Here is a 27,460-nt window from a genome sequence, read left to right as displayed (position 1 = left end):
AACATGGATTTTTAAAAATTCAAAGTTTTTCTTCCAGAACTTGCAAGCACAAAACACCTAATGCTCGTAGTATTTGGTTTTAGCTTTTGTGGTAGAAAGGGCTCAATATGGTGTTGCACATACATATACTGATTTCTTAACTAAAAATTTGCTATTTATAAAAGAGGGTGATAGTTTGATTTCAGGAGAAATTCTAGTTGTAATTGGCATCGCCATTCATTTATTTTAGATACATTATGATTACCCTTGGCTAATAAGTGAATGACGTGAACAAAATTATATTTTGTCATAGATATATCATTTCCAGGAATCGTTGTGTATGGTTTTAAAAGAATAGAATAGGAGAGTACTCAGTTGCATACAGCCATTGATAAAAAAGAAAGATCTAAACTTATGTTGGACCATATGGTAGTCACAGTTGGCCTTATAAGTGCTGCAGTTCCAATGCAGGGCCAACCGGTGGTCACATCATATAAAAAATTGAATATTGTTGTATACTCTGACTCCTCTCTTAAAGTTTTGCAATTTCAAAACAAATGGCTTGTTTTGGAGAGTCATGGCTCTGGGGGAAAAGTTGTTGAAGTTGCCACTGAAGATGTTTACTGAGCTGTCGTAGTTGCTGCTGAATTCTGATAGAGAACTTGAAACCTACAGAAATAATGATTAGTTTAATTCGCTAGCATATTAAGGTGTACAGTCATTTAACAATGGTAAAATAAACGTCAAACATGCAGCCAATACATAATACCAGCAACATGATTAACAAAAATATCACGCCATGATTAAATACATCCAGAAAAAATTGTTTTGGGGCATTCCAAAGTATGTAATGCTTTGGTTTCTCTTCCACTTTGGCATTGCTGGAAGATCATATCACCTTTCTATGTTTTATTGGGCATAGAATTCCATTGTATTCTTGGTTTTAACCATCTTCGGACTTTTGATAGTGGTATGTAGCAGTTTTACATTAGTAGATACAGGCACAATTAAAGTTTCAGATATATGTGTGAGGATGGTAATGTTTTATAGCATCAGTCAGATAAAACATAAAGTGTGAACTTAAAGATTAACTCTATGATTATATATATATATATATATATAGCCTCATAATAATATATATATCTATAATGATATTATTCTAAGGTTTTATATATTACTGAATTTTCTAAATTACTCTTTTTTTATTCTATTAGTCAAATTCTTATTACTTTCCTTATATGGCGGGGCCCTTTCCTTGAACTAAAATGGTCATCCACGTTAACAGACAAATATCCCATCGTACTGTTTGGAGGGTATCTTGAGTTTGTTTAAATTTAATATGCTTCGCTAAGTTTGGGTGGAATCACTCCCATCGAACGTGACTGCTAACCTTGTACTTATATGTGCTCTGCGACCATGCAAAGAGATACATCTGCCAAGATAAAAAAAACTCAGACCAAAATCAGCTCTACGTCACATTTGATTTGTCTTGCAACTTGGAGTTTAAAACTATTATAACTCCAACAAATGCATTGAATATTATTACAAACAGATGTCTGACCTTGGACGAAGATCCTGATATAACATTGAACATTGAATTGTTGGTCGTATTTAATAAGACATAAGTCATATAAAAATAAATATATACGAGTTCAAGTGATTAAAGGATTAACATAATAAGACTCATATGTATATAATATATTTAGTGAATTGAAAATTACCAATCTGATTGAAGTTTTTTAACAGAGGACACTAGTGATGCCAAGAGGGCATGTTATATATTGATGTTCAGCCTTGATTTGTGTCATTTTATTATGGAAGATGTTGAGCTTTGTCATCTTCCATCTATGAAGGTTTCAGTCCTTTTTACTCTGCAGCGGAAGTAGTTTCAGTTAAAAATATTATCCCATGTGAAGTAGAGCTTCTCAAAAGCCCAAGAGGCAGAGTTAAGCACTTGTAATTAACTCAGAGTGGCATCAGGGGAAAATGCTCACTCTTCCTAGGGGTTTATGCCTATTTAGCAGCTTTTCAGGCAGTAATTAGTGTATTGCAAAATTTGTAGTTGATGCTAGAAACTTCATCATGCTATGTCGCACATGCCTTTGTAAGTTAAAATTCACTGTAAATGGTAGAAATGGCTATAAAGACGTGCAAAGAAGTCTGATTCTTGTTGATTCCTGGGATGTGACATAGCCAACTGAAAGATATCCACTCATGCGATAGAGCCAATTTATAGAATATTGATAATCACTTCAAAATATTTTCACATGAAATTGGCAACAGCGGCTTGATTCACATTCCAGAAAAATATCAATTTCATTAATTTTTCATGAGAGAACAAACAACATGACGAGCTTTTATTTTAGCCATGTGCCTTACAGTCTGAAATGAAATAACACAGTGCTCTTTTCAAAGAAACACTCACAGATGGCCCTTGGCAATTGCAATATCTCTGATAAGATTGCACTTCCAGGTGCAAGCTACAGCAGTGTTGAAGAGTGTGGAAAATCCTCTTTGCTGGCTGCCATCTTCTCCTTGGATCAAACTCATCGTGATCCTGATTTGCAGACCTCCTCCATAATTATTCTACTTATTCTTGTGTCTAGACTCCAATTCACAGCTGGTGTAATTCTGAGAATGATATCTCTGGCTTTGCCCTGTCAGAGACAGGTAAATACTGACTGAACATTCTTACCCAACTTGTAGTTCAGACTCCCAGTGTGATCGTATGAATGGGTTGCGGGTCTTCCTTCTGTACTTCCAAGGCATCACTCTCTATTTTCTCTGGTCTGCAATCACAAAACTAATATTAATTTCCTTAATCTGTGATGCTCAATTCAAAAGGTCATACATGCTATTGACTTGGGATTTTTTGTCTTACTAGTCTACGTTCACAGAGGCAATTCTCATCAATCCAACATGCCCAACCCTGGAGCCTACCTTTATATAAGGTGATCCACTGACTTAGCCAGGTCAGACCAGGAAAAAGAAATAAAAGCATTTTATTAAAAACCATTCTTACAACTCCCTAAGTTGGCCAAGGCTGACGTGTTGTGACATTTTTGCACCATTGCCCCATCGCAAACGGGGACCCCCTCTTTTGCTCAGCAGTAGAGTAGTGGTTGTAGTTTGTTCTAGTTTGGCAACATTTCGAAGTCTTGAGGGTTTTAGAAGTTCAGGTTTAAGGATGGATTGAGGTGAAAAGTTTCTTGGATGTGAGTCAAAGCCTTATAGGAGAGTCAGTTGCAAGGTCAAATTCCAAATCCTTGGTCAAGTCTTTCACCACTAGATGATAGAAGAGTCTTAGTAATACCATGATTACCTCTTAACTTGTAAAGCATTTGAACGAGTCTGAAATCAAAGGAAGCCTTAGCTGAGTTCTTTGAAAAAATTGAAAATCTGATGTGAAGTCCAACTTGAAAATCTAAAGTGGAAACTTGAAAGAATGGAAACCTGATTGGAAAATGAGCACGAATAAGACTGGAAATCATGAGCAAAGGGATGAATTCATAAAGGAAGATTATGTGCAACACTTAGTTCTTTTAGAAAGCTTGGAAAATTCCAAGAGGTGGTAGGAACTGAAGTTCCAAGGGTAGGTCACAATCCGACCTCCCCTTGGAACATTAATTCCATCACCCACCCAGATATAGAACTGAATTTCAAAATGACGGAGCCAATCACTTGCCAAGGCTGGTAAAATTGATAGAGAGACATGTTAATGTGATAATCAGGAGGCAAAATGGACAGATTTGAACATGAGATTATGAAAATGGGAGACCTCAACAATCTGATCTGAGATAAATATTAAATATCATTGAAATCGGGAAATAAAATGACAAGAGAGATTTTAGATGAGCAAGGGAGAAGAACTAAGGTTTCAGGAAGCTAGTCATGCAACGTTTCTAAGTTGGACAATCTTGGAGAATTCAAAGATGGGCTCGGATTCTGACCGCCTCTTGGAACTTTTATAGATCTGACTATCACTTGGAACTTTTGCAGATCTGACTATCACTTGGAACTTCTGTCCCAAATTTCTGCCCTCTCTTAAGTGGGATTTCCAGTGCTCCCATCATTTCTGGCCGAGTATAAGATCGCCCAAGGCATGTTTGGTTACTGTTGGCTATTTCCGCCCCCATTCAGCCCATCACATATAACCAATATGAGAAAACTTCAAGGGGTTGGATTCTTTGCGGTGGGTTAACACATCAAGATTTGTGGTTAACATTTCACTGAGTAGCTCGGTTACTGTCTCAATGTTCTTTCACCGAGTGGCTCGGTTTTTTGCTTTGAGGTTCTCGTTGAAGTGTTCCTTTTGTTCTTTTACCAAGTAGCTCGTTAGTGGTGGAAGGTTAACCTTGTGTTAACCCATTGTGCTATTTCGCAGGGGTCATTTTTTGGCAGCTTGTGAAATAGCGTAATGTTTTGCTATTTCTTCCAACTTTCATTAGGAAATGTGTCAACTGTCAGATTTAAAGTTTCTTCATCGGTTGTATTTTAATCATTTATTGGAAGATTTTTGCGACATTTGGGCCATCCATTTCAAATAGTAAGATCTACATCAACTTTTTGGGGTAAATCGGATCTTTTCCATGCGGGTCAACTCTACAGGTGTACGCAGGTGGGTTAACATTTCGTGTTATCCCTTCCCACGTTTTTTGACAGTGGCGCAATTTGATCTCTTGCATCCAACACACGTCTTCAAGGCCAGTTCTTTAATTTTGGGCGACTTTTTGGGGCCTTATTCCACGATGCCAATGTATCTCCATGCCTCTTTATTGCTTGTAAGGATCAAATCTGTCAAATTTATCCTTCTATTTTGCTGGATGCATTCCTTTTGGCTTTTCCTTACACTTCTATGAGCAAGTTGCATTACAAGATCATATTGTTTTCTAATTCTTCTTCATTGCTCCTCTGCAAGCTAACTCCACCATGGTTGGAGTTTGAACTTCAAAGTTAGATTTGAGTTATGCCTGAACTTTTTTTAAAGAAAAGTTGTAAATAATTTTTGGGTTCTTCTCTGTTTGCATTTTGCAGCAGCATTATGCTCTGCAATTGTATTCCTTTGCCTTCCATTAATGAGATTTCTTTGTTCTTACCTCTTCTTGCCATTCATTAACTTGTGGATGTTTATTGCCTTGTTTTGAATGTTTCTTTTCCATTTTCTTAGATTTGTGTGTTGTCTTTAATCTACTGGTAGTTGCTGCATAGTGAAAACCAATTTCCTTTCATCATTTGATCAGTTTCTAACCTACGTGCAAGTTCTTGGAAAGTCGAATAGAGTTGAGATTTGTATATTTGAGTGTTTCACTGATGTGTAGTGCATCTATAGGCAGAGGTAGTAACCGTGTTTCAATCTAGTGCATGACCCCCTTACCCTTTCAGCATTTACTTTTCATGCAATCTCTCTCCCTTTTCCCTCAAAACAGTCGTTTAGGTGCACACTGATTGTAAAGAAGTTGGCCTTTTCCAAGATTCAACCTCAGAGCGCAAGTCCCACACTCGGAGGTTGTTTTCATATTACACAAGGTCGCTTGAGGGTCATACCTCAAACATGGTTATCAAGAAAAGGGCTCAAAGCATATAGCAAGAAGGTGACCAAGGTTTTGAATTCAAATTGTGAAGGCTTTGCAAGGTACAATTATGGACTAGTTTCAAGTGGCCTTGGGACAAATTTCCATAGGACTCCTAAATTGCTGCCTTCCTAGAAGACCACTAATAAACAAAGTCAGAGGCAAAGCTCTTAGAGAACCAGAAAGTTCGTTGACAACTTGGTCGAGTATGGTTTAAATGGTGAATGGATAGTGATGAATGCATTAACTTAGGAGCATTTGTTGGGCTTATGCATATATAATCAGGTGATTGTAAATAACAGCCAGAATTTCAAATCCAAAGTTGGAAGTTGCCAATGATTATTCATGAGGATGCTGAACAAGTAGTTTCTTCAAAAGTTGAAATCACATTGTTTGGAATGGTATTTAAAATATTCTAATGTCCTTTCTATTCACTGGCATGAGTTAAATGCGAGATCTTTATTATTTTGCTAGATGGAATGGAGAATGGAGATGTTTGTGAACAAGGAGGGACTATGGCAAAGATCAAAGGATTGGACACAGAGGTTCAAGTGAGAGTAGTCTTTCACCTCAAGATCTCGAGCAAGTACCAAATGGAAACTTCAAGGATCGACAAGTTGCAAATGGTTCCCCTAGAGGACAAGCCGGATTGTGTTCAAGATCGAAGGCCAAAATTGTTGAGTTTTGTAGCTGCAACAGAGATTTTATTACCTGTTATGGTTGCCTAATTTTGTTCCTGTTGATTGTCTTCATCACTGCTGAGCTCATGATGGAGTCTTTGTTCTGCTGCTCATGTTGTATCAACAGAACTACTAAATCCATTGAAGACTTCTTTTATTCCTCCTTATCACTGGTTCATGTCTACATAGCATTGTGTTTACTAGTCATCATGGTTCCCTGGGCTATTTGCACCACTGACTGGATTCTGTCCGATCTCACAGTCGTTTTGATTGTCTACTGTTCTCATATTATATGATTGTGATTAATATTCTTTTATAAGAGCTCATTGGGTTACTACTTATCACTGGCAGTTTTGATAGCAGATGTGACTTCACATCTTTATGAGAGTATTCATTTTGTAAGGGAAAAACTCTTTGGTTCATCTTCCAAATGCTATGCGATGTCTTTGATGTCGCACCTTCTTTCAAGGTATCAGGTGTGATACATATGCTTGTAGAAGAACTTATTGCGACGTCAGTGTGTGTTTGTATTGCGATATTCTGTGCATGCCACTAGGTGCCTGTGTGTGTATCGTGAGCTTCATGTGTGTTTGTCTGCCATGAGCAGCTTCAGCATATAATATACTCCAATGTGTTGCAAGGAAATATTAGATATTAAAGGGATACACTGCTGTATCATTAAGAGATATTGTTATTGTATTCATCTGTAGGATGATGCCAAAGTCATTGTAGAGAGCTGTGATTTGATTTACTCTTATATTTAGCTCTGTGAAAGCCAGCATATGATTCAAAAGGAGATTCTTCTGGATAAGCATGTGAAGCTTTGTGTTGATTCTCTTGTTTTCAATAAAGGATCTATTTTCAGGTGTTGCCGGGTTTTTCCCTCGAGCAGGATGGTTTTCCCAGGGTAAATCTCAGTGTTCATTTGTTCTTGTGTTTTGTTTAAGATATCTGCTCTCTGTTTTATTATTCTGGTTCAAAACATTAACAAAAATGAAGATGTAAATCCAAGTTAAAATTCGAGTATTCAAGATGGAAATGAAAGAACCTGTTGTACAAGGATAAAGAACAAGTCTACAAGTGAAGAAAAATCATCACAAACTTGAATTTCATTCGGAAACCCAAGTTCAATTAGAAAGATCCAAAGTAATGAAGCACTTACATCACTTCTACAAGATCAACGCAAGGTGAAGTTCAAGCAAATAAAGATGATGAACTCAAAAGAATGGAGAAGATTCATGAAGATGAAGCAATTCAGGAATAGAAGCCATCGCAATTGATTGAAGCCTTGATAATGTTGAGTATCAAGAGATTTCATTTTCTTATGTTAAAAAATTTGACGCCTGAAAGAAAAAAAATTGAGAAAAAACTCGGCCAGTTTTGAGCAAAAACTTCGCAAAAAACTTAGGAACTAAAAAAAGTTAAAAAACTGCTTAAATTTAATTAGATGTGCATTTTTTTGCAAAATTCAATGAGAAGATGCATCCAATGAGTCAATAAATGAGAATATAAAAGAAACAAGCTGAGTCTAGATATATTTAAAAACCCAAATTGGGTACAAAATTGCATTCACATAGTAATTAGTTTCTGTAAAATTAACAGCAAATACATCATTACAATTACATCTTCCTCTTCCTAGCTCTACTAACAAATAAGGGAGACAAACTGGAAAGAGTCTAGTCCGAGAAGAAGAAGCCTATGCTGGGCGTGACTGTGCCTCGTCATTCGGTATATCTGATGATGTGTGTGGTTTGCTCTCCATCCTGGAAGTACCTTCTCCTAGCACTGGCAATGACTCCTCTTCTAGCTCATCCTCCTCAATGTCATCCAATCTTAAACCAAATCTACCCTCCTCCTCCTCCTCCTCCATAGCCTTCCTCTCCAAATCAGTGATGTCATCCTCTGTAAACAACGGAGGTTGCTCCTCTTTAATCAACTGCAATCACCTAGCAAGGGCTTCGAAACCTCCTTTCTTCCTTGCTGCCAAACCCAAACACTGCAACCAAAAAAAAAAATGAAATATGCCATTTTTTGAGTTTAAATGCTGGAATGTCAATGCAGGTAAGTTTTTTTCTCTCGCTGATTAATTGGCAAATTTTTCACAAAAAACTACGCAATTTTTTCTGACAATTTTTTCTCTGAAAAAGTTGCCGTGCTCAAAACTCGGCAAGAAATCACCACTGTGAGATTGATCGGCAATTTTGCCATTTATGGTTAATACTTTTGAAACTGCAAACTGTACTAAAAAACAGGGGATTTATTGCCTATTGCTCCAAGGATATTGACATTTTGAAAGATGAGATTCTCATATTGCAATATGGCTGTCAACAATTGTTTCTAAATACACCAGACACTTGCCAATCAACTTGGCCTAGGAACATGTGTCAGACACTTTGCTTTATTCTTATAAAGAAACTGAATATCCTTGTCCACATCTAAATTGATGATTTTGATGATTTCCTTGACAGGAAAATGAATGAATAGAGTCAACAGAAATATATATTGGCAGCTGTTGAGTAATTTAAGGCGCACCTTGAATTACTTAGATGCTTGAAGAAGGTCACCACTGCCAACAGAATTGTACTTGTAAAAATGAGAGGCAAAACGTCTCCTAAATAGAGAGAGCTATTTGAGAATCTTCCATTCGTGCATGATTGATTCCATCTGAATCAGATACCATGCAGTTCACGCATGAATGATAATATGGCATTTTTCTCCTATAAAAGAATGAATACATCTTTTGCAAAAAGAATGATGTTTGGAAGCAACAACTGAATGTATGTTTAGTTGATTAAGGGATGAAAACTTCAAATGGCTTTGACACAAATTTTTATATTTTTTTGAGGTTTTTTTATTTATATTTTCATCTAGTGGCTTCTACATGTTAGGTTTCTATTTAGTAAGATTTTTTTTAGATTTTTTTATGATATCTCATTTTTATCATTTCTTTTATTTTTCTTTATCTTATCTATTTTTCTTTGCTTGTTCTCTCTTTTCCATTAGATCTCTTCTTTCCTTTTTCACCTTTGGTCCTTCTCAGTTGACCTACTATCCCCTCACCCTTTCCATTGGTTTCTTCTCACCTTCTTTGAAACTTGAGTCACCCCCTCCCCAAACCTTTCTAACCCTTCTTGGTCTGCTATTTTTCTTATGTTTCTCCTACAGCTCTCCCATCCTGATAGTGGATCATGGAGTATGATCTGAAATGTTGCTGTGAGCAAAAGCTTACACAATGACATCCAGAAATTATGCAAGCAATCTTAATGGACTGTGGAAATCTTATATCCCTTATGTTCTTTTGTTATTAGAAGTGTTTATATGCATTTGAGATGGCACTTAAGACCAAAGTCCTTACAACAATTTGAACCAATGGGGAGCGAAGCCATTCACTAGTATTATGACTCATGAGTTATCAAGTCCCTTAACCTCATTCGGAGGGATTTCACTTAAGGGAATTGCTCAGTGGCTAGCCCACCCAAAAGAGATTTGGTCGCCTTATGATAATATAACAAAATGGTTGAAATGGCACTTCAAACCAAAGTTATTACAACAAAGATGAACAAGATACTGTATCCTTTCACGTTTATTATGAATTATCAAGTCCCTTAATCTCAGTTGGAGGAATTTTGCTTTGGGCATTGCTAAGTGGCTAGACCACCTGAACGAGATTACGTCACCCTATGATAAAATAACCAATTTGTTGTAGCCCTAAAATGTGACTTATCATTATACACTATCCTGTGATCAAGTAACCCTAGAAGAGATAACAGTGGTTGACTCAAAATTGGATTAGTAAATGTGAAAGATAGAATGCTTAGTAACGAAGTAATTTCCCTTAATGGTACCAGAATTTTGAAAACTTACTGCCCATTTTTGGAATCATTGTCATTACACTATTAATCACCATAATTGATTTGTACATTATTTACACCGAAGAGGGTGGCCCAGATTCACAATGAATACTAGCACAAGAAAAGCTAGTTTTGCTTACACTGAAGGGATGGAAGGCCCAAGCACTACAACCAAGCTGTAGAAGTGGTGGAAGACCCAAGGACCACAGGTAAGAAAAACCCATAAAGATGTTGTAGAGTGGGTGGAAACAGAAGCAATAAAAATGATATCGATATTGCTATTACAAGACCTGCTAGAGAAGGGGAAAGGACAGTTCTCATTCACCAAATTTAATTTGTACGCTATTCACATATAAGAGTGTGGCACAGATTCTGAATGGCCATCATCATAAGAAAAGTTGTTTTTGTTTTCACTCAAGGGATAGAAGGTTGAAGGAGCATCATCAAATGCCCTCCCTTAGTTGCGTGTGTGAGCTATTTCCTATTTGTTCAATATATATTTATTTGGTTTCTGCTCTTGGTGGCCCTCTTGAGATTATTTTATGTATAAGTTCCAAAGCATTAGCACCATCTCTATAGATGATTATTCATCAACTGCTCAACTTTGATCAAAATCTTATGGTAAAGCCTTCATGTCACCCTATTGATTTTACCTCTACTACAAATTTATGTTAGGAATATTGCATCATTCATGGGGTGCATATCATAATTATTTATGACATTTGATATAGTTTGTTTTATATTAGTGGTACAAATATTTATTTGTATTGAGTTGTTGAAACTTAAAACAACTCAATTTAGGGAGTTCGTATATGAAGTTTCCTATGAAATGGGACAAAAAAACTCGTGTGTATATGTTTATGATTCATACTATGAGAGTGATGGACTAAAAGAGTTTTTTTCTATGTAAAATTCCTCTCATTGCTTTAATGGTATCAAAGCAAGTTGAAGGTAGTGATGTGAGCTGGCAAGCTCATCCTCCCACTCAGTTTTGGGGAAATTTTGTGTCAGCCTGCTTATGTGTGCCCGAATATATTATTTTGAGTTTCTAGTTTTTTTCTTTTTCCTTTTATAAAAGTCAAGTTTGTAGACAACAATGGTGCTAAACACTTAGTCTTGAAAATCTGTAGGGGATCCACACTTCTTACTTTTAAGTGTTATTTCTAAGTTACCAATTCGGATGCGGATTCCAAAGTGGATACGGGATGCGGGGATATTTTTTGGATGTGGATGCGAGAGGAAACGTATGTGTGTGTGTGTGTGTGTGTGTAATATATGCAAGGAAATGCAAGAAATATACAAAAAAAAATCATTTGATAGTATGACTATGAATCTATGATACTTAACCCTTTATCAAAATTCAAGATATTTCAAAATTCATATGATATATCAATATGTGCTTGTCCAACATTAGAGTTTAGTCTTAGACAATAAGTTCAAATAGGTCATGTTCGAGATTCCAACAAAATAAAAACATAGTTAATGATTGAATTATTGAAGATTCAATCAACTTGCATCAGAATCTGACTCTAAATGATAGGGATTCACAAGAAAATTCACATTCTCATCATCATCTCCAATTGCTGAAAGATCATTTGAACCAAACATGGTTCCACTTATGCTAGATGCACAGTGCCACGCTATCATCATCACTATCTCCAATTGTAATAAGATCATTAAGTGTTGCATCCAAATCTGCACACTCAAGGGCTACTTCCCAAAGCTTTGTTGCCCCTTCCTTGTAATGATCATTCTTACATGACAAAAGATGCAAGTTGGTGTGGACAAAGACCAAGTCCTCAGTTTTCTTGGAGCCCAACTGGTTGTGCTTCACCGAATGGATAAAGGAGTATGTACTCCAATTCCTTTCAGCAGCAGAAGAACTAGCAACCTAGATAGTTGTCACAAAACATACAAATGAAAAGCAAATTAATTTTAAAGAATGTGTGGAACACTAATTTTTAGAATGTAAGTGTAAACATAAAAGTTTACAACAAATTTACTAAACAAAATAAAAAACTTACTTGTGATAGGACCTTGATTGCAAGAGGTTGAAGATGCTTGAAACATTGACGATACATGTACCACCATGAGATAGCTCCCATTTTATTTTGGTCCTTTAGTGCAAATGGAGAATGCCTTAACCCCGAAGCAAACAACCCAAATTCTTCCCTCACTTTTTCATGCATTTCTTCCAATGGGAAGAGTCTCGTAAGACCTTTGTGGCACCCCTCAACAACCTCCTCATCCGCAAATGGTGCAACTCTACCAAGCATACCAACTACCTCCCCACTATAGTACCTAGGAGATGAGGCATATGTAAGGAGGTGCAATGGGGTAGTCATCTTATTCCAGCGATGGTGGATAATTGTTTGCACTTGTTTGCGTAAGGCTTCGCATTGTGTGGGGTCACTCTCATGTGCTTGCATAGAATGTTCATCATACACATCCCCCAAGCAAGGTGTATCTGTATCAAAAAAACAAAGCATAGTCATGATGGGGTCAGAGAAATCCAATACATATGCCACACGAGCCCACCAACTCTCATTCAAGATCAAATCCTTGATCCTTTGTGCTCTTTCTGAATTTGAGATCTTCCATATGCCTCATTGATTACCAATGACCATTTGGCCCAATGCAGCCTTTACCTTGAGGAGTCGTCTCAATACAATTGTATGAGATGTAAAATGGGTCTCAGCAACCTAAGTAAGTTAACAATATGTCAATTGACAAAATAATTATAATATTTTTAATTTTTAACTAAATTACAAATCCATGAAACTTGGTAATTTTAAAAAATCAATTTGGAGTATGTTCTAAAAATGGATTGTGACATGTGGTGGTTGGTCACAAATATCTGTATGTCCTCCCCCTCTTGGTATATTTTCTTCACCCAATCTATTTGAGTGCCAATCCTCTGCATGATCAAGTTAAGGGAGTGAACAGTTCATGGGTCCAAAAAATATGCTCATACCGACTCTCAACTAAAGCACCCACACCCCTACAATATTTGGCATTGTTTGTGATCACCCGTACTACATTCTCACTACCCACCATCTCGATGGCCTCAATGAGAATTCTAGAAATGAATTCGGAATCCTTCACTTGCCCCTCACAATCAATAGCCTTCAAGAACATTGCCCCTTTGGGGGAAACTGCAATCACATTAATCAGTGGTTGGTTTCTTGTATCCTTCCAACCTTCTGACACAATAGTAGACCCAAAGTTTTCCAAGATTTTTTGATTGGTTGAAGGTCTTTCTAAATATGTATCTTCTCTTGTTGCAATAGAATAGAGTCGTACGCACCTTTTCATACCCTGGGCTTGTGTAGTCAGCTGGTGATTCTTTGATTGCTGCCACCATTTCCTTCCAATATGGCGATCTCACCAAGTTGAAAGGAAGCCCATTCGCATAGAGGCAACGTGCAATAGCTTCATCAACGTGGTCTCTTGCCTCCATTTTAAATGTAGCGTGCAATGGGCCTCTTTTGCGGGTTGTAATTCCCACTTCTTCCTCATCCTCTCCTGGCACAGGTACTTGCAAGAATGGGTGTTGGGAGGATGCAATTGGTTCAGTGGGTGCATGCAGCTTGCTCTAAGGATGGACCTTAATAGTAGCTTTTTTTGATCTATTGATCAATGCATCAGCAGCTTCCTATTCTCTTACAAATGAAAGTATTTTTGCACTAGTCATCCCAATACCATTTTTGCCTTTGCACATTCCAAATCCTTTGCCAGTAGGGCCCATAAAATGAAACTTCACTCGAGAATATGAGCTATTGAAAGGTTTTCCTTTGTTACTTTGACAATAATTGCACTTCCAATAGTATGAGCCACCTCCTGCAACCTGTGATATCCGTGTTTTCTGTCTCCGCAAAGGAGAACCTATATCAGTTTTAAAATTATCAGTCCCTTCCCCTCCTTGCTCCCCCACTGAACTTTGACTAGCACTACCACTGATATCTATTTTTGCCTAGTTTTTTGCAACCTATTCTATAAGAAAATAAATAAATTTTAATTAGGTCCTAACAACTATGAACATCATGCATAAAAGCGGAAAGAAGTGAAAAAACTACTAGAATAGATACCCAAAATTGCTTCTACATATCTTTCAAAAAATAAATCTTCAAGAACTTGAAAAAATTCATCAAAAACTTTTAAAAATTCATTGAAATACTCAAGAATGGGATTGATCACTTACCTTGAATGATTTTGAACTCCTTTGCGAAAGCTATCTCTCCCTCTTTGATTGATCCTTTTCAAAAATGCTAAACTTGGCTTCCCAATGACAATGCAAACTAGAGACCAAATGAGAAGTGGCCTTAGGTGCAAAAAAAGTTCCAAAATGAGTTGTGAATGCTTCAATATTCACCTTTAGGGTCGTTTTAGGCTTTCATGGCAAAAAAACCTAAAGAATACAATTACAGCATGTGTTGAATGGGCAGCTTAAGTGTTTGTTTTGTTTTTAATGTTTTTTTGGCCTTTTTGGCTGCTGGGCTGGCGGATGCTCCCGGATGCGTCCGAAAACCCTAAAGACACTCGCCGAAAGCCACTCGTAGGCTCACAGATGCGTTTGGAAGCCAAAGAACACATCCAAGGGCCTACAGCTGGCTTCCGGCCAGCTTCTACAGAGCTTCCAGACGCATCTGGAATCTGTCCGCATCGAATGCAGAAGCCTAGCCTATACCAGACGAATCGGTATCCTAGCTTAAACTTGTAATCATTTAGTAAAACTTGATATCAAGAAAAAGGTGATAATAATTGTATAAATATTCTGCAGAATGTATATATATGGATACTCACCATTTGAAGATTGAGTGTAGATGGAATACAAATGATTATGGAGAAGATGGAGAATTTTACCATACTACTTTCTGAAGATGTTGAATGCAGCCTGAATTTTATTATCTCACTAAAAGTAGTGAGTTCGTAAGGTAACACCAACAACAGAATTGCAAATAGGAACTTCAACAGCCTCAACAATTTTTACATGCAGTTCCATCTCACCATAGTGATAATCATCCTTGTGCTATTGAGGTTCTTATTCAGTATAATGTTTTCTCACCTTCTTCATACACCAACGACTTACGAGATGGGAGGGCAATAGAGCTTGTTGAGCTGTGGGTGCAAATAATGGTAACACTATTAAGGTGATTCATGGACTGGAGTGATCAATCTTTAAGAACTTTATGTTTTAGCTGTAATCTGGTGAAGCTACTCAAAGTATAGGCCAAGGGCTCCATATGCACAGTGTACCTCACTATCTTTGAGGACCAGGAGATCTTGTGGTTACTTCCCAAATATAGCCCCACCTTCCATCCACAGTGTATCAATGTGTGGGTATACAAACACACAATGTAGTGATAAAATATTAGCAAGTGAAAGTTTATGGGCTACATAATTTGCTTCATCTCCAGCATAAGCAGATTGCAGTTCTTGGAGGGCAAGGTGTGATGAGGGATCAAAATGTCTTCATTGAATTTTATTATTGGGCCTAAAAAGAGATACATGAATATCGTAGAAGGCATCTAATAGCTTGCATTGTTGATATGATAGATGATCCTAATAAAATTGCAGATCATTTGTTGTTGTGGAAATTAATATGGATGACTATTATGGGGTTGTTAGTTCAGCTATTGACGACCCGATTGAATGTCGCCACTAGGTGATCAATGGGTGACATTTGCAAAAGCATCATATAGAGAAGTATCCACTAAGAGTTAGGCTTGTGTTGTGGCTCATAGTTGAGTTTTCTATAGGGCTAACATTCAGAGAAATTTGTCCCTGTAGAGCTCACATTCAGAGAAGTTTGTCCAAACTTACTGTTGCAACCAACTGTTCCATCAGATACCTCAGATTTGGTGCTATTAGCAAGATCAAATGACTCATACTTGCTACATACCTTCATTTGATTGGAAGTCTACTTTCTTTTTCCTTTGTTCTTAACAACGGGATTAGACAACTTTCTCAAATCAGTTTATCTTCCATTAACAGTAACTTGAACCTCATGCTCTATTGTACTAAAACTGAAGATTCTAAAAACACTCAAGTTCTTTGCTCTTCCTCCTTCCTTATCCTTCAAAGGAATCAAAACAAACTTCTTGCAATCCTTCTCAATTGTATCAGTATTCTTTCTACAATCATGAATAGTTTCTCTGTTGAATTGCCAAGGTCTTCCAAGTAAAACATGACAAGCACTCACGTTAACCACGTTTCATAAAACTTCATCCTCAAAAGGTCCAATACTGAAATTAACCAAACATTGCTCTCAAACCTATACCGAATGATCATCATGAAACCGGTTGATACCATAAGAAGTAGGATGTTTCAACCTTTGTAATCCAAATTTCCTAACAATTTCCTCTAATACAAGATTGTCAATACTACCTCCATCCATAATAACCTTGCAACATTTACCTCCAGATTTGCAAATAGTTCTAAACAAGTTTCTTCTTTACACTAGTTCCTCATCATGCTTAGCCAACATGATCTTTCTCATCAAAAGAGTATCCAACTTCAGGTGAAGCTAAATCAACATCAAATTTCTTCTCACTCTAGTCTTCTTGTACTACCAAGTTTTTTGTCAATCTCTTTAGGAGGACACTCAAAAGTTTGATCTCCTTTACCACATTTGAAACAAGTACTCTTGAACACAAATTTCTTACCCTTTTCTACTTTTGTCAAATGTTTACCTTGCTTTCTTCCTAACTTATCTTCTACCCTCAATGCATATTGATGAGCATCTTCAACAAAACTATGTTTCAACATACTCATCTTGAATATTAAATTTCAAACCATTAACATACCTTGCAACCTTTTCCTTAGAAGATTAACAATGTTCAAATCTGATTTGCATTTTGTAAAATTCTTCAATGTATTCTTTCACAATCATATCCTCTTGTCTCAAGTTCTGCAACTTCTTAAACAATTCAAGTTCATAATCTTCAGGAATGAATTTAGCCTTCAATCTAGAAACCATAGGTTTCCATCTACTAATCTTAAGTTCATCATTATCCTCTCTATCTTTCTGCAATTCTTCCCACCACAAGGAAGTGTGTCATTTTAAATTAGTCCATGCTAACCTAACTCTCTATGGATCTACAATATTCTCAAGCTCAAAATAACCCTCAAGTTCATTAATCCAATCTATCAATTCCTCGGGATCTAAAGAACCAGAATAATTTGATACCTCCATTCTATGAGTTTTACCAACTTGTGCCATATCTCTTACTAATTTTTCCTTTTCTGCAGGGATCTCTACTTCAGGTACTTCAAGATCTTCAATAGCTTCCACATATTTATCCTATGTCTCAAGATTTCTCCTCAAGCCATTCAAGACATTACAGATCTCATTCCACATCTCTGCCTTTAATTCTTCAAACATGTGCTCCAACCTCCTAGGATTCATCCTTCTAGGCGCCATACTGAATCAAGCAAGGTGTAACTACCTCAACTTCTACGACCTATTCACCAACAAGAAGCCAACAAGTCTGTAATAGGTTACCAACAACTTGTGCAAGTCCTTTGCAATTGTAAGCCAGAACCACGATCTTCCACCTCATAACCAAGAAGTTCAAGTCTTGACAAGTCCACCAAGATCAACTAGGCTATGATACCATCTGATGGAGTACAAGGCTGGTTTATCCCCCAAGGAGATGACCAAAACCCCCAACGAGGATAACACAACAGGAGTACAACAAGATACAAGTTAAAACAAGCCAAATTGTTATCAATTGATCTTGAATTACATCAAATGAACACCATACATGCCAGGTTGTAAGACCTCCCTGGTGACGGCCAATACATTCCAAATTACAAACCAACTCTTCTACTTCGAACCTCAGCTACCATTTCCTTCTCTATATTGCCCCCCTCCTCCCTACAAGGCACATCTACATTACATATATAGCCATATAGACCCACAAGTCAGCTTTGAGTTCACATTCTCCCAAAATAGGAAATGTGTTATACATTATAGGACTGACCCATAAAGATAAATGACTAAATAAATAAGAACATTTGCAGCCTTAGATTTAGGTCCTCAAATGATCCAAGAAACCATATGCAAAGTCACCAAATCTCACGGAAGGAGATGAACTTCACAGAAGTAGAATGTCACACCTCGATGGAAGAACTACATTGCAAATCAGCACCCAAGAAGATGAAACATAACTCCAAACATTTGTAACATTAAATCCTATGATCATAGGATAATGATTCAGGATAGGTCCACAATAAGAAGCCAATCCCGCCGAATCTGGAACGAGAAATCAAGTGATCGCCAACTCAAACTGTCAGACATAAACAGAAAAACAGAAAATAAAGCAATGTCTTTCTGGGTGATGCAAGAATACCAACAGCCCAAGGATGCTCCTGCATGAAAATGTTTGTGCTATTCTTGGATGAAAGTACATTAAGCATAGTGAAGCTGGTTCCACTATGGCTTGTCATGAATAGATGTGTATGTCTCTACTCATTACTTATGATGAACTAGTGATCATTGGTCCTCTTATCCCCATTTATTAGCTTTGTTATAATTTGTTTTATATTAGAGAGATGAATATTTATTTGCATTGAGTTATTTAATCAACTTGATATATTTTGGGAGTCCGTTTATGAGATTTTCTATATAACCAAAATTAAGTATCTTATTATATGTTTATAAAATAAAGAGCATTTCTCTATGTAAAATTACTTTGATTGCTATCAATTTAATTGAAACATTAGATGTTAACTTGAGCCTAACAAATAAGAATTTATATTTCAAATTAATCAAATACACTGCAAAAAAATAAGAATTGGCAATAGGCTTGCACCTTGGCAGTATTTGATTCTTATAGGCAATCATGCTTTCATTACTTTCATTACCAATGAACTTCTCCTAGGAGCCGGAAAACCCCGAATAATGTTCCCTAGACCTCTTCTCCTGCCACTCGCTCAAGCAGAAACATGTTTCCCTTGTCATCCCTGCCAATTCTAGTAGTATTGTCAAGATATCTTTCTCCGTATTAAGGACTAACAGTCATTGCCAGTGTGGGAAACAACTACTAACATGTAATCCTTTTGAACAACATCAAGGTACTGGAATTTTAGATTTACCGTTATGGAGTAGAGATTTATAGGAAAGAGATATGTTTTAAGTTTAAACACTCTTAAGAACTAGACAACAAGGATACGTAATTTCCAGCCAGCCTTCAGGGTTGAAAATGCTGAGAAGCAGGTCGTAGTTCTTTTTAAACAAGTTTAGCAGCTGCCAGCCAAAATGTCATGTCACGAAATTTTGAGTCGTTCAACAAATAGAAACATTTTAAGGAAGCTAATAAGTGCATTTCTGAAAACATATGTTCATTTACCTTTTCAGGCACTATAGTTGACCTTTTAAACTGGATATCAACACGCTGATTGCAAAACAACACGAGTGTCGCTTAGGACAATTCAACAAGGACAACAATTGAACAATTTGAGGTTATAAAGAGTAGACCAGTATGAACTGAGTGGTGCAGTTTACTTCCAACCAGATAAACAACACAAATCATCTAAAAACGAAGTGGCGGATATGAATAGCAAGCAAGATATTTTCAAGTTAATCAAGAATATTGACTAATCCAAATGATAAAGAGATGGAGTTCTAAACCTGAGGGCTTGCAAACGTGTAGGAAGCCTCGATAACTAGTTCTCCACTAAGCATTCCTAAGCCAGTAACACTAAAACAAATCTTGTTCTGGGCCATTTTCTGCAGTCACATGATTAACGCTTACGAACCAAAATGGGTCCCTCTTAAATCAAAACTGAAATCATCTGAATCGCATAGCTTCCAAGGCCTAAAAAATCCAACCTTATCTGACCTATTCTCTAGCATACACCACCACATAATTTGCATTATACTTGAACACTAAATTTACCTTTTTTACGTCAACGGTCTGAATAAACTCTCCAAGTGTAATGAAATCTCGGAGACCCAATTTTGTTCGCTTTGAGCCAAGAATGGATATTGTACTGTAAAGAAGCCTCCACTGACCATCTACCTGGAAGAAACTAGACTTCAGGTAATCCTTGTGTAATAAAAAAACCAACCAACCAAATTTGTTTTACAAGAATGAAATATTGGTGACTCTTCCCCATTAAAAAATTTAACTTACGAATACATGTATATTAGAGGGCTATATTCTACCCTAAAAAAAACAATAGGATGTTTTGGCAAATCTCATACATTATAAACAGACTTGGGGTTCTTTAATTTCAAAAAAAATGACTAATCTAATTTCTGTAAATTTTGTGGACAAACGATCAATCGGCAAAACACAGCTCATAAGTGTAAAAAAATTACATTTTGTATCCTAAAACGGAAGCATGCATTTGTAGGTACTTAAACCACAGCAGCAACCATACTAAGATTACAATGTTTATAGCTACAGCACACTTATACTAACGCTGAAACAAAGAAATGAAAAAGCCCACTCTGTTATTAGGGTTACCATTTCAAGATTTTCAGTCAGATTGGACACAGTATTTTGTCCTTCAAGCAGCTTTAGCAGCTTCTCTATTTCAGCTTTTCTTTTCGCCTCGACCCCAAAAATACCTCTGTTCAAGCCTTTAAAATCAGCAAACACCTTAAGTTACCATTTACAGCCACATTAACAAACAATTATGTCTACTCCACGGCAAAACGACCAGAAGCATCCATAAATATCTACACAACCAACCAAACACCAGTAGTTTAATCTCTCTAAATCCCAGAATAGTAGTAACAAAAAGAATTTCAAACAGGAAAACCTTGTAGTGAACTCTTAAGGGCTGCTTTTATTTCATCGACGCTCTCAAACTCAGGGGCTGCCTTGAAAACGTCTGTTCCTGAAACCCCATTTACAGGCCTGGTCTGCTTCGAATTTATTGCCATGAAAAATCCATGATTACCCACAACGTTGTTACTAAGGATCTTCTTCTTGGGTTCACTGTAAAACGAACAACTCATCGCCGAATGCAAACATTTACTTTGCCTTATGTTCTTCTTTACCTTTAAAGTGTTGACAGGAATGATTGTGTGTCTTAGGAAGCAGACAGTGGCCATGTTATTGGAGCGCAAAATCTTCCAGGTATCCTACAAATGACTTCTTGCCATTCCTTCACTTCTCGAATCAACGAATTGAGCATTCACCCAAGAAACTAATTATCCAAATGGTAGACTCCATCTGCTTATTCAGTTCCTCCCTACAGCGAACTTATCTACCAGTTACCCACTTATGAATATCACAGGACGTCACCATGACTTTCCCGCTAGATTGAGGATAAGGAGTGATGACAGTACAACAAAGGGTGTGGATTGAGGGAGGGAAACAAGGTTAACCTCCTCCTAGATCTCATAATTTAGTATTACTACCTGTCTTAAGAGAAACGAGACTAATGTCGGCTTCACCTCCATTTTTATTGTACTTGCCGTAGGCAATTTGCATTCAGTTGAACTAAATTAATCATAGATAAACATGTATTTTTTAATTAAATATTCTTAAAATTTTCATAAATATTTATTAATTAAAAATATTATATAAATGACTTATTTGAATTATGATTGGCTTAATCATGGTCTTATAATACCTCTTTTTTCGGAGCTAGCGTCTATATTCATTTTTTCTAGCAAGATTTTAGGATTATAATCTCAAGATCAAATTTAAATATTTTACAAACTATTTACCTAATTTTTTGATCAATGCTTCAATTAATATGTGTTTTATTTTAATTAAGATATTTAATTATTCTTAATGACCAAGGTTTTGAATTTGATGGTCGTATTGGTCGTTTTATATTTTTTAATCATATATGATAGCTGAAAAATTCTAAGATCGTATAAATTGATAGGTTTTAGAGAACCGTCAATATGACAAATAAATTTATTAGTAAACTGTGAATAATTGTGAATAATTGTTATAGGCAATTTAGTATTATTAGGTTGAGAGGCTTTTTATAGTGGAAATATTCATCAATGTAAAAAAATTGACATTTGTCTGACTGTTTTATGAAGTACTAAGCTGATAGAATAAAATATTAAATTAATGTGCTTCAACTACAATTAATGTACAGCTATTAACACAAATAAAAATCACCTCATATATCACAAAAGCACTATAACGGATCATCCTATTATTTCTTTAAAAACAAAACAATTCTAGAAGAAACCTTTTTAGGAATATAATCAAATTTAATTTAGAAACATACTTATAAGAATCATACAAATTAATTTTCAATACTAAATACAATATATTATTATTTTCATTTTTTTAGTAAATTCTTGGAAAAAATATAATAGAAACATATTTCAACAATCCAATAAAACATTATATTAAAAAAAAAAATTAAGATTTTTTTAATTATATTAAAAAAAATTGTTTCAAATTCAGAAAGTAATATGAAGAAACTAAATAAAAGAACAAATTAAAATAATTTTACAACTTATTTTTAGGAAAAATATCAAACGAAAAATAAAGAAAAAAATTCAAATAGAGAAGAAATTGACCAACAATTCTTTTATATGTTTTATAGGATACATATATACAAAAACAAAATTATATGTTTTATAATTTTAGTTTTTATATACCATGTATATCTTAAACTATAAGTCAACCCTAATATTAATATTAATATCACCTAATTAGTATTAAAAAAATTAACTTGGATATCATGATTATAAATTTTATATTTCTTAAATTGAATATCTCTTGAATTTGCTAGAATTGGATAAGGAAACAATGGCTAAGGAAATAAAGAAGCACACTAGAGAATTTGCACCTAAATATAGGGCAATCAACATATTGTAGAACAATATTGAGGATATTGTACAAAAGACCACCCAGTTGTGGAAGTTACTATATGGTTTGTCAACACCCAAGGCAATAATGCAGACACCTTTTATTCAAAATTTTAATTAAAATTTTAGATATGTTAATACATTATTTAATATTATATATGTTTCTATTTTTTGTTTTTTTATGTTTAGAAATGTTTCTAATGATTGTATATTTATATTAATTTAGAATGTTTGTTAAAATATAATATAATAAATTTTAAAATTTAATTTTTATGTTATTTATTACATAGTTATATTAATTTTAAAAATATCTTAAACTAACATAAATGAACTTAGAAACTTCTTTTTTGTTTGAGATTTTTTATATATTACTAATTTATAATTATAAGTAGTTATTAATTAAAACTTGCATATATTGTTATTAATTAAAATTTATTATTTTCTCATTTATAAAATGTTTAAATTTAAAATGATCTTTTCAATTATTTTAAAACTAAAAAAATGGCAATCAATTTTTTTTAAATGTAAAATGAAAGACATGAAAATATTTAGCCATCATTGAAAAATCATATGACAGGCAGGGCGACCATCAAATTACAAGCCTGGGTGCAAGGGTTAGGTTGATAGTTTTATATAATAATATTATATTAACAAGTGCCACATAGTTGCTTGTATTTGCCAATAGTTATAATAGTTTAAGATTAAAAATTTAGTAGTTAGAAAATAGTGAATTGAGTTAAGTTATAATAGTTTAAGAATAAAAATTTAATAGTGAGCTCTAATGATGTTAATTAAATTAAATTTAATCAATATTTTTTATTTGTTTAAGATTTTAAAAAACTATTTTCATACATATTAAAATATTTGGAGAATAATAATTTCTATGAAGTTTTAAGAGTTTGACAGTCTTATGTGTTTCATATTTTATATATATTTCATCCCTAAATATAGGTAGTGGTTTCTGGAAATCCGCTCTTATAAGACTCAAATAATATGAGCCAATCAAACTAAAGTAAAATATTTTTCATTATTTTAGAAATTAAGATTTGACATATAAACACTAGAAACAATGAAAAGATTAAATTAAATATAAAAATACTTATGTTTCATTGGTTGAAGTAGGTAATATTAATCACTCGTTACGCACAAGTGATTGCAATAGTATGTGCCTTCGGCAAATACAATAAGTGATATTAGAAAGGAAAATATTATTAATGATATATTTTGAAAACGGAGATTCTTTTATCTAACCAATATTTTAGTAAAAAGGTTAGATATTATATACAATATTTAATATTCATTACAAAAAATTCATAACAACTAAATTTTATTTTAAAATAAAATACATTAAAAATATTATTTTGATATTTCCTATGCTTTTATTTTATTTTTTAAATATTATAGTGTATGTTTTAATGTTGTGATGTTTCTAATATGTTACATTGTTCAAAATGAAGTAATCAAAAAATAATAATGTTAATACAAGTTAGTTAAAAAATAAGAACTTGTCATTTATCCAACATTATGGAGAAAAAATGAATTATTTTAGATAATATAAATTATATTAGGACCTAAATGTTAATCCATTATTAATGCAAGTGACACATTGGGAGGTTCAACATAAATTCATGATGCAAATTTATCCGCAACTAAGCATTTGCGTCCAAATTTTTCTTCCTTGCAAGTTCTAAGTCAGGTTTGCTCTTTTCTTAGTATGATGGTGACTCACCTTGGCAAACATTTGGCTCTGAGTATTTCTTCATTTTGCCATCTAAGGTCCTAATTTTGTTGGACTCAAATTCATAGATATTTCGTTGTGATTTCTTTTCATTCAAAGAGAACATTTCAAGGCATTCTAACAACTTGCCATTGTTATCAACTTGTGTTGTTACAATAGGATAATGTTACTCTTTCAAACTACACAAAGCACGAGTAACATATTTGTTAGCTAAAATGAAAAAAAATTCTAAGAGGAACAATATGACCCGTAACAACAGTCCATGTACTCTTCAATATTTATGTGTAAATTGAATTCCTATCAAGCTTGTAAAAATAAGAAATTCTCTCCGTGCATTGAGAACATAGGAAAGAGTGGCTTGGTTGAACTTTTGAATCTATCCTCTACAATTCAAAGAAAAGTTCCAAAACTTCATCCTTATGCCCAATTTGAATATAATTGGTGTCTTTTTCTCACTTCCATGCCAATTGGCTTCAATGGCATTGTTTTAAACAAACAATGTTTTCTGCACACATTTGCCATAGTACTTGCACTTACAATTTATTTATTTTCATTCTTCTATTATCAAGAGGTGACTATAAATTTTTGTATTTTTGCATAAACATGAAGTATAACTAAATTTAATTTAGGTTAACTAACCTCTTGGTCTAGAACTCTCAATTTGACAAAGAGGTTAATAACTTTTTTAAAAATATATCTTTTGGATTTCCCCCTTAACCTATTTCCATTTAGAAGTTTCATTAACCTCTCATAACTTTCAACTAGGGTATCAAATTTCAAAAAATCTAAAATGCTAGAGGGAGTTAGAGATGAGCCAAAGACTTTGCAACCACAACACCATAAAATTTGAATAAAATCTCAACCATTTCAATGCTCAAAGTTGGTCATGTTTCAGCTCATTTTTTAACTCAGAATGATGGAAATTTTTGGACATTTGAATCGCACATACCATGCAAAATATTAGCCATGTCATAGATATTGTCTCTCCATAAGCAACCTTGGCTAACAAGAGGAAAATTTTAAAAAATCAGTCCAAGTTTAATACTAGGGCAACAATTTTGAAATAAGGGTCAAGCAGAAATGATAAGATAATGTAAAAAAAAATAGTTAGATGGTTAAAATGTTGAATATTTGAATAAGTATGTACACCAAAACCTAAAATAAGGATATACCTTTTAAGAACGAGACTCAAAGATAAAGAAATATTTGAATTCATTTGTGTCTCAAATTATCCTTGAAATATAAATATTCTACACTCTCTATGAAGGGTCAAGTATATTTGTTTTGGTCTTTCCTATAGATGTAGATTTGTCAAGTGACATAAATGGTCTATTATATGTGCATTCTCATACTTTTTAAATCAATAGATTCACCTTTCTACTCTACCATTTAGACTAGTACTATATTAAACTACCATTAGAGAATTGTCAATATATCACTTCGACACATGTTCTCCTAGGTTGATGACTACAAAAGGTAAAATATGAGATATAATAGACTTTAAGTGTGTAATTGCTCTAGAATTATTTCATGTAAAACTATGCCTCTTTTAGGTACTATCAAAATATTCTCTATACGTCCTTTCTCAATGCAAATTATTGATCAATATTATTATTAGTATTTCATGATGTAATCGATGTAATTAAATGCCTTTGAATGCATGCTTATCGTTACAAAATACCCAAAATGTATGTTTAGTTGGCTCTTAGTGTGAGAGATGTATATAAGAATCTTTGAACGAAATGTTGATCCCACATCTACAAGAATGGTGAAGAACATTGAATTGGTCAATCATGTCAATGAAAAATACTTAGAGACATGCAGTAATAGGTAGGTTTTGTAGATGAATAAGGCGTGGATAAATCTATATGAATATGCATATCTATATTTGAATAAAGACAAAAGAAATGAGTTCAACATTACATAATAAGATTATAACATTTCTTTATTAATAAACATATTAAACTATTCTATGAATTAAGAACACAAACACCATGGAAAACTTTGTATTTCATGTCACGAAAGAAAAAAAGAGGCATTGAGAATGACATTGATTTTTAAAGGAGGCACATAAATCAAAGTTATTTTCGTTGTGTAGGACTAGAGCAACATAATGATTGCCACAAAGGTGAATGTTTTAGAAAATGATTCTCTAAATGCTTAATAGTCTGAAAATTTGTTCTTATTACAGAAGTCTTAGTAATAGTTGTTTGAAGTGTTTTTGTGATACAGAGGTTGGAAGTTTGTGTATACAATTCAGGGACTTTGATGCTAGTTTAGGAATATTTCAAAGTCTCTATTCTGGCAAACATTCACTATCAATGAGTGGGCCACTGAATGTGAACATTATTATGATGGTAGTTGAGATGGGCAATACTAAGAAAACAAAAATACACTTAATTTACTTACCACTATAGTGAATGGAACACGAGAAGTTAAGTAGGAAAGCAAATACTATCAACATAATGATTCTGCTTCCATAGCCTAGAAAAATAAACTTTTAAGTGTACATATCTTGATTAATCTATACATATCCCATTCCCTCTATTGCTTTGAATGTATTTCATGTAATTTACAATGTAGACCAACTTCACAAGAGCATTTTATTTTTGGTCAAGTTGTGTTTAAATGAAAACTCCTTGCCACAATTGTTGCAGGTATACATCGTCATACAATGGCTTCTTTTGCAATGGTTCTTCACGCAAACCATTGATTTCTAGGGTTAAAATTGAGATGCCTCCTATTCAACCTACAATTTTCAATCGAGCACAAAAAAATACAATAGGCACAGTGGGTGAGATTGAGAGAGAGACAACAAACGTAAACAAAGTGATCTTGAAAAC

The 27,460-nt window shown here is 34.5% G+C and overlaps 1 protein-coding gene across 5 annotated transcripts; it reads right to left on the bottom strand.

Moving 5' to 3' along the window:
• Positions 1 to 262: 262 nt before the first annotated feature.
• On the bottom strand, positions 263 to 21,541 carry LOC149532207 (Plastid-lipid associated protein PAP / fibrillin family protein). Of its 5 annotated transcripts, none has more exons than XM_089811334.1 (8): positions 20,854 to 21,541; positions 20,556 to 20,671; positions 19,983 to 20,105; positions 19,715 to 19,813; positions 19,434 to 19,478; positions 19,257 to 19,330; positions 18,897 to 19,077; positions 263 to 648 (listed from the first exon to the last, which is right to left on the bottom strand). In XM_089811334.1, exons 1-7 carry the CDS (start codon positions 21,146 to 21,148, stop codon positions 18,993 to 18,995), a joined length of 837 nt encoding a protein of 278 aa, XP_089667460.1. In that variant the 5' UTR covers positions 21,149 to 21,541; the 3' UTR covers positions 263 to 648; positions 18,897 to 18,992. The 5 variants fall into 5 exon arrangements, with proteins under 5 accessions (XP_089667460.1, XP_089667457.1, XP_089667456.1 ...); XM_089811330.1 differs by lacking the exon at positions 263 to 648 and adding an exon at positions 2,277 to 2,768 and having other exon boundaries at positions 20,854 to 21,367; XM_089811332.1 differs by lacking the exon at positions 263 to 648 and adding an exon at positions 7,739 to 8,225 and having other exon boundaries at positions 20,854 to 21,436.
• Positions 21,542 to 27,460: the final 5,919 nt, after the last annotated feature.

Source organism: Cupressus sempervirens, chromosome 11, assembly GCF_028749045.1.
Source record: "Cupressus sempervirens isolate cs-2001-9-10 chromosome 11, ASM2874904v1, whole genome shotgun sequence".
NCBI lineage: Eukaryota > Viridiplantae > Streptophyta > Pinopsida > Cupressales > Cupressaceae > Cupressus > Cupressus sempervirens.
The sequence above is the reverse complement of the archived record's forward strand: the minus strand, read 5'-3'. Positions and strand labels throughout refer to the sequence as shown.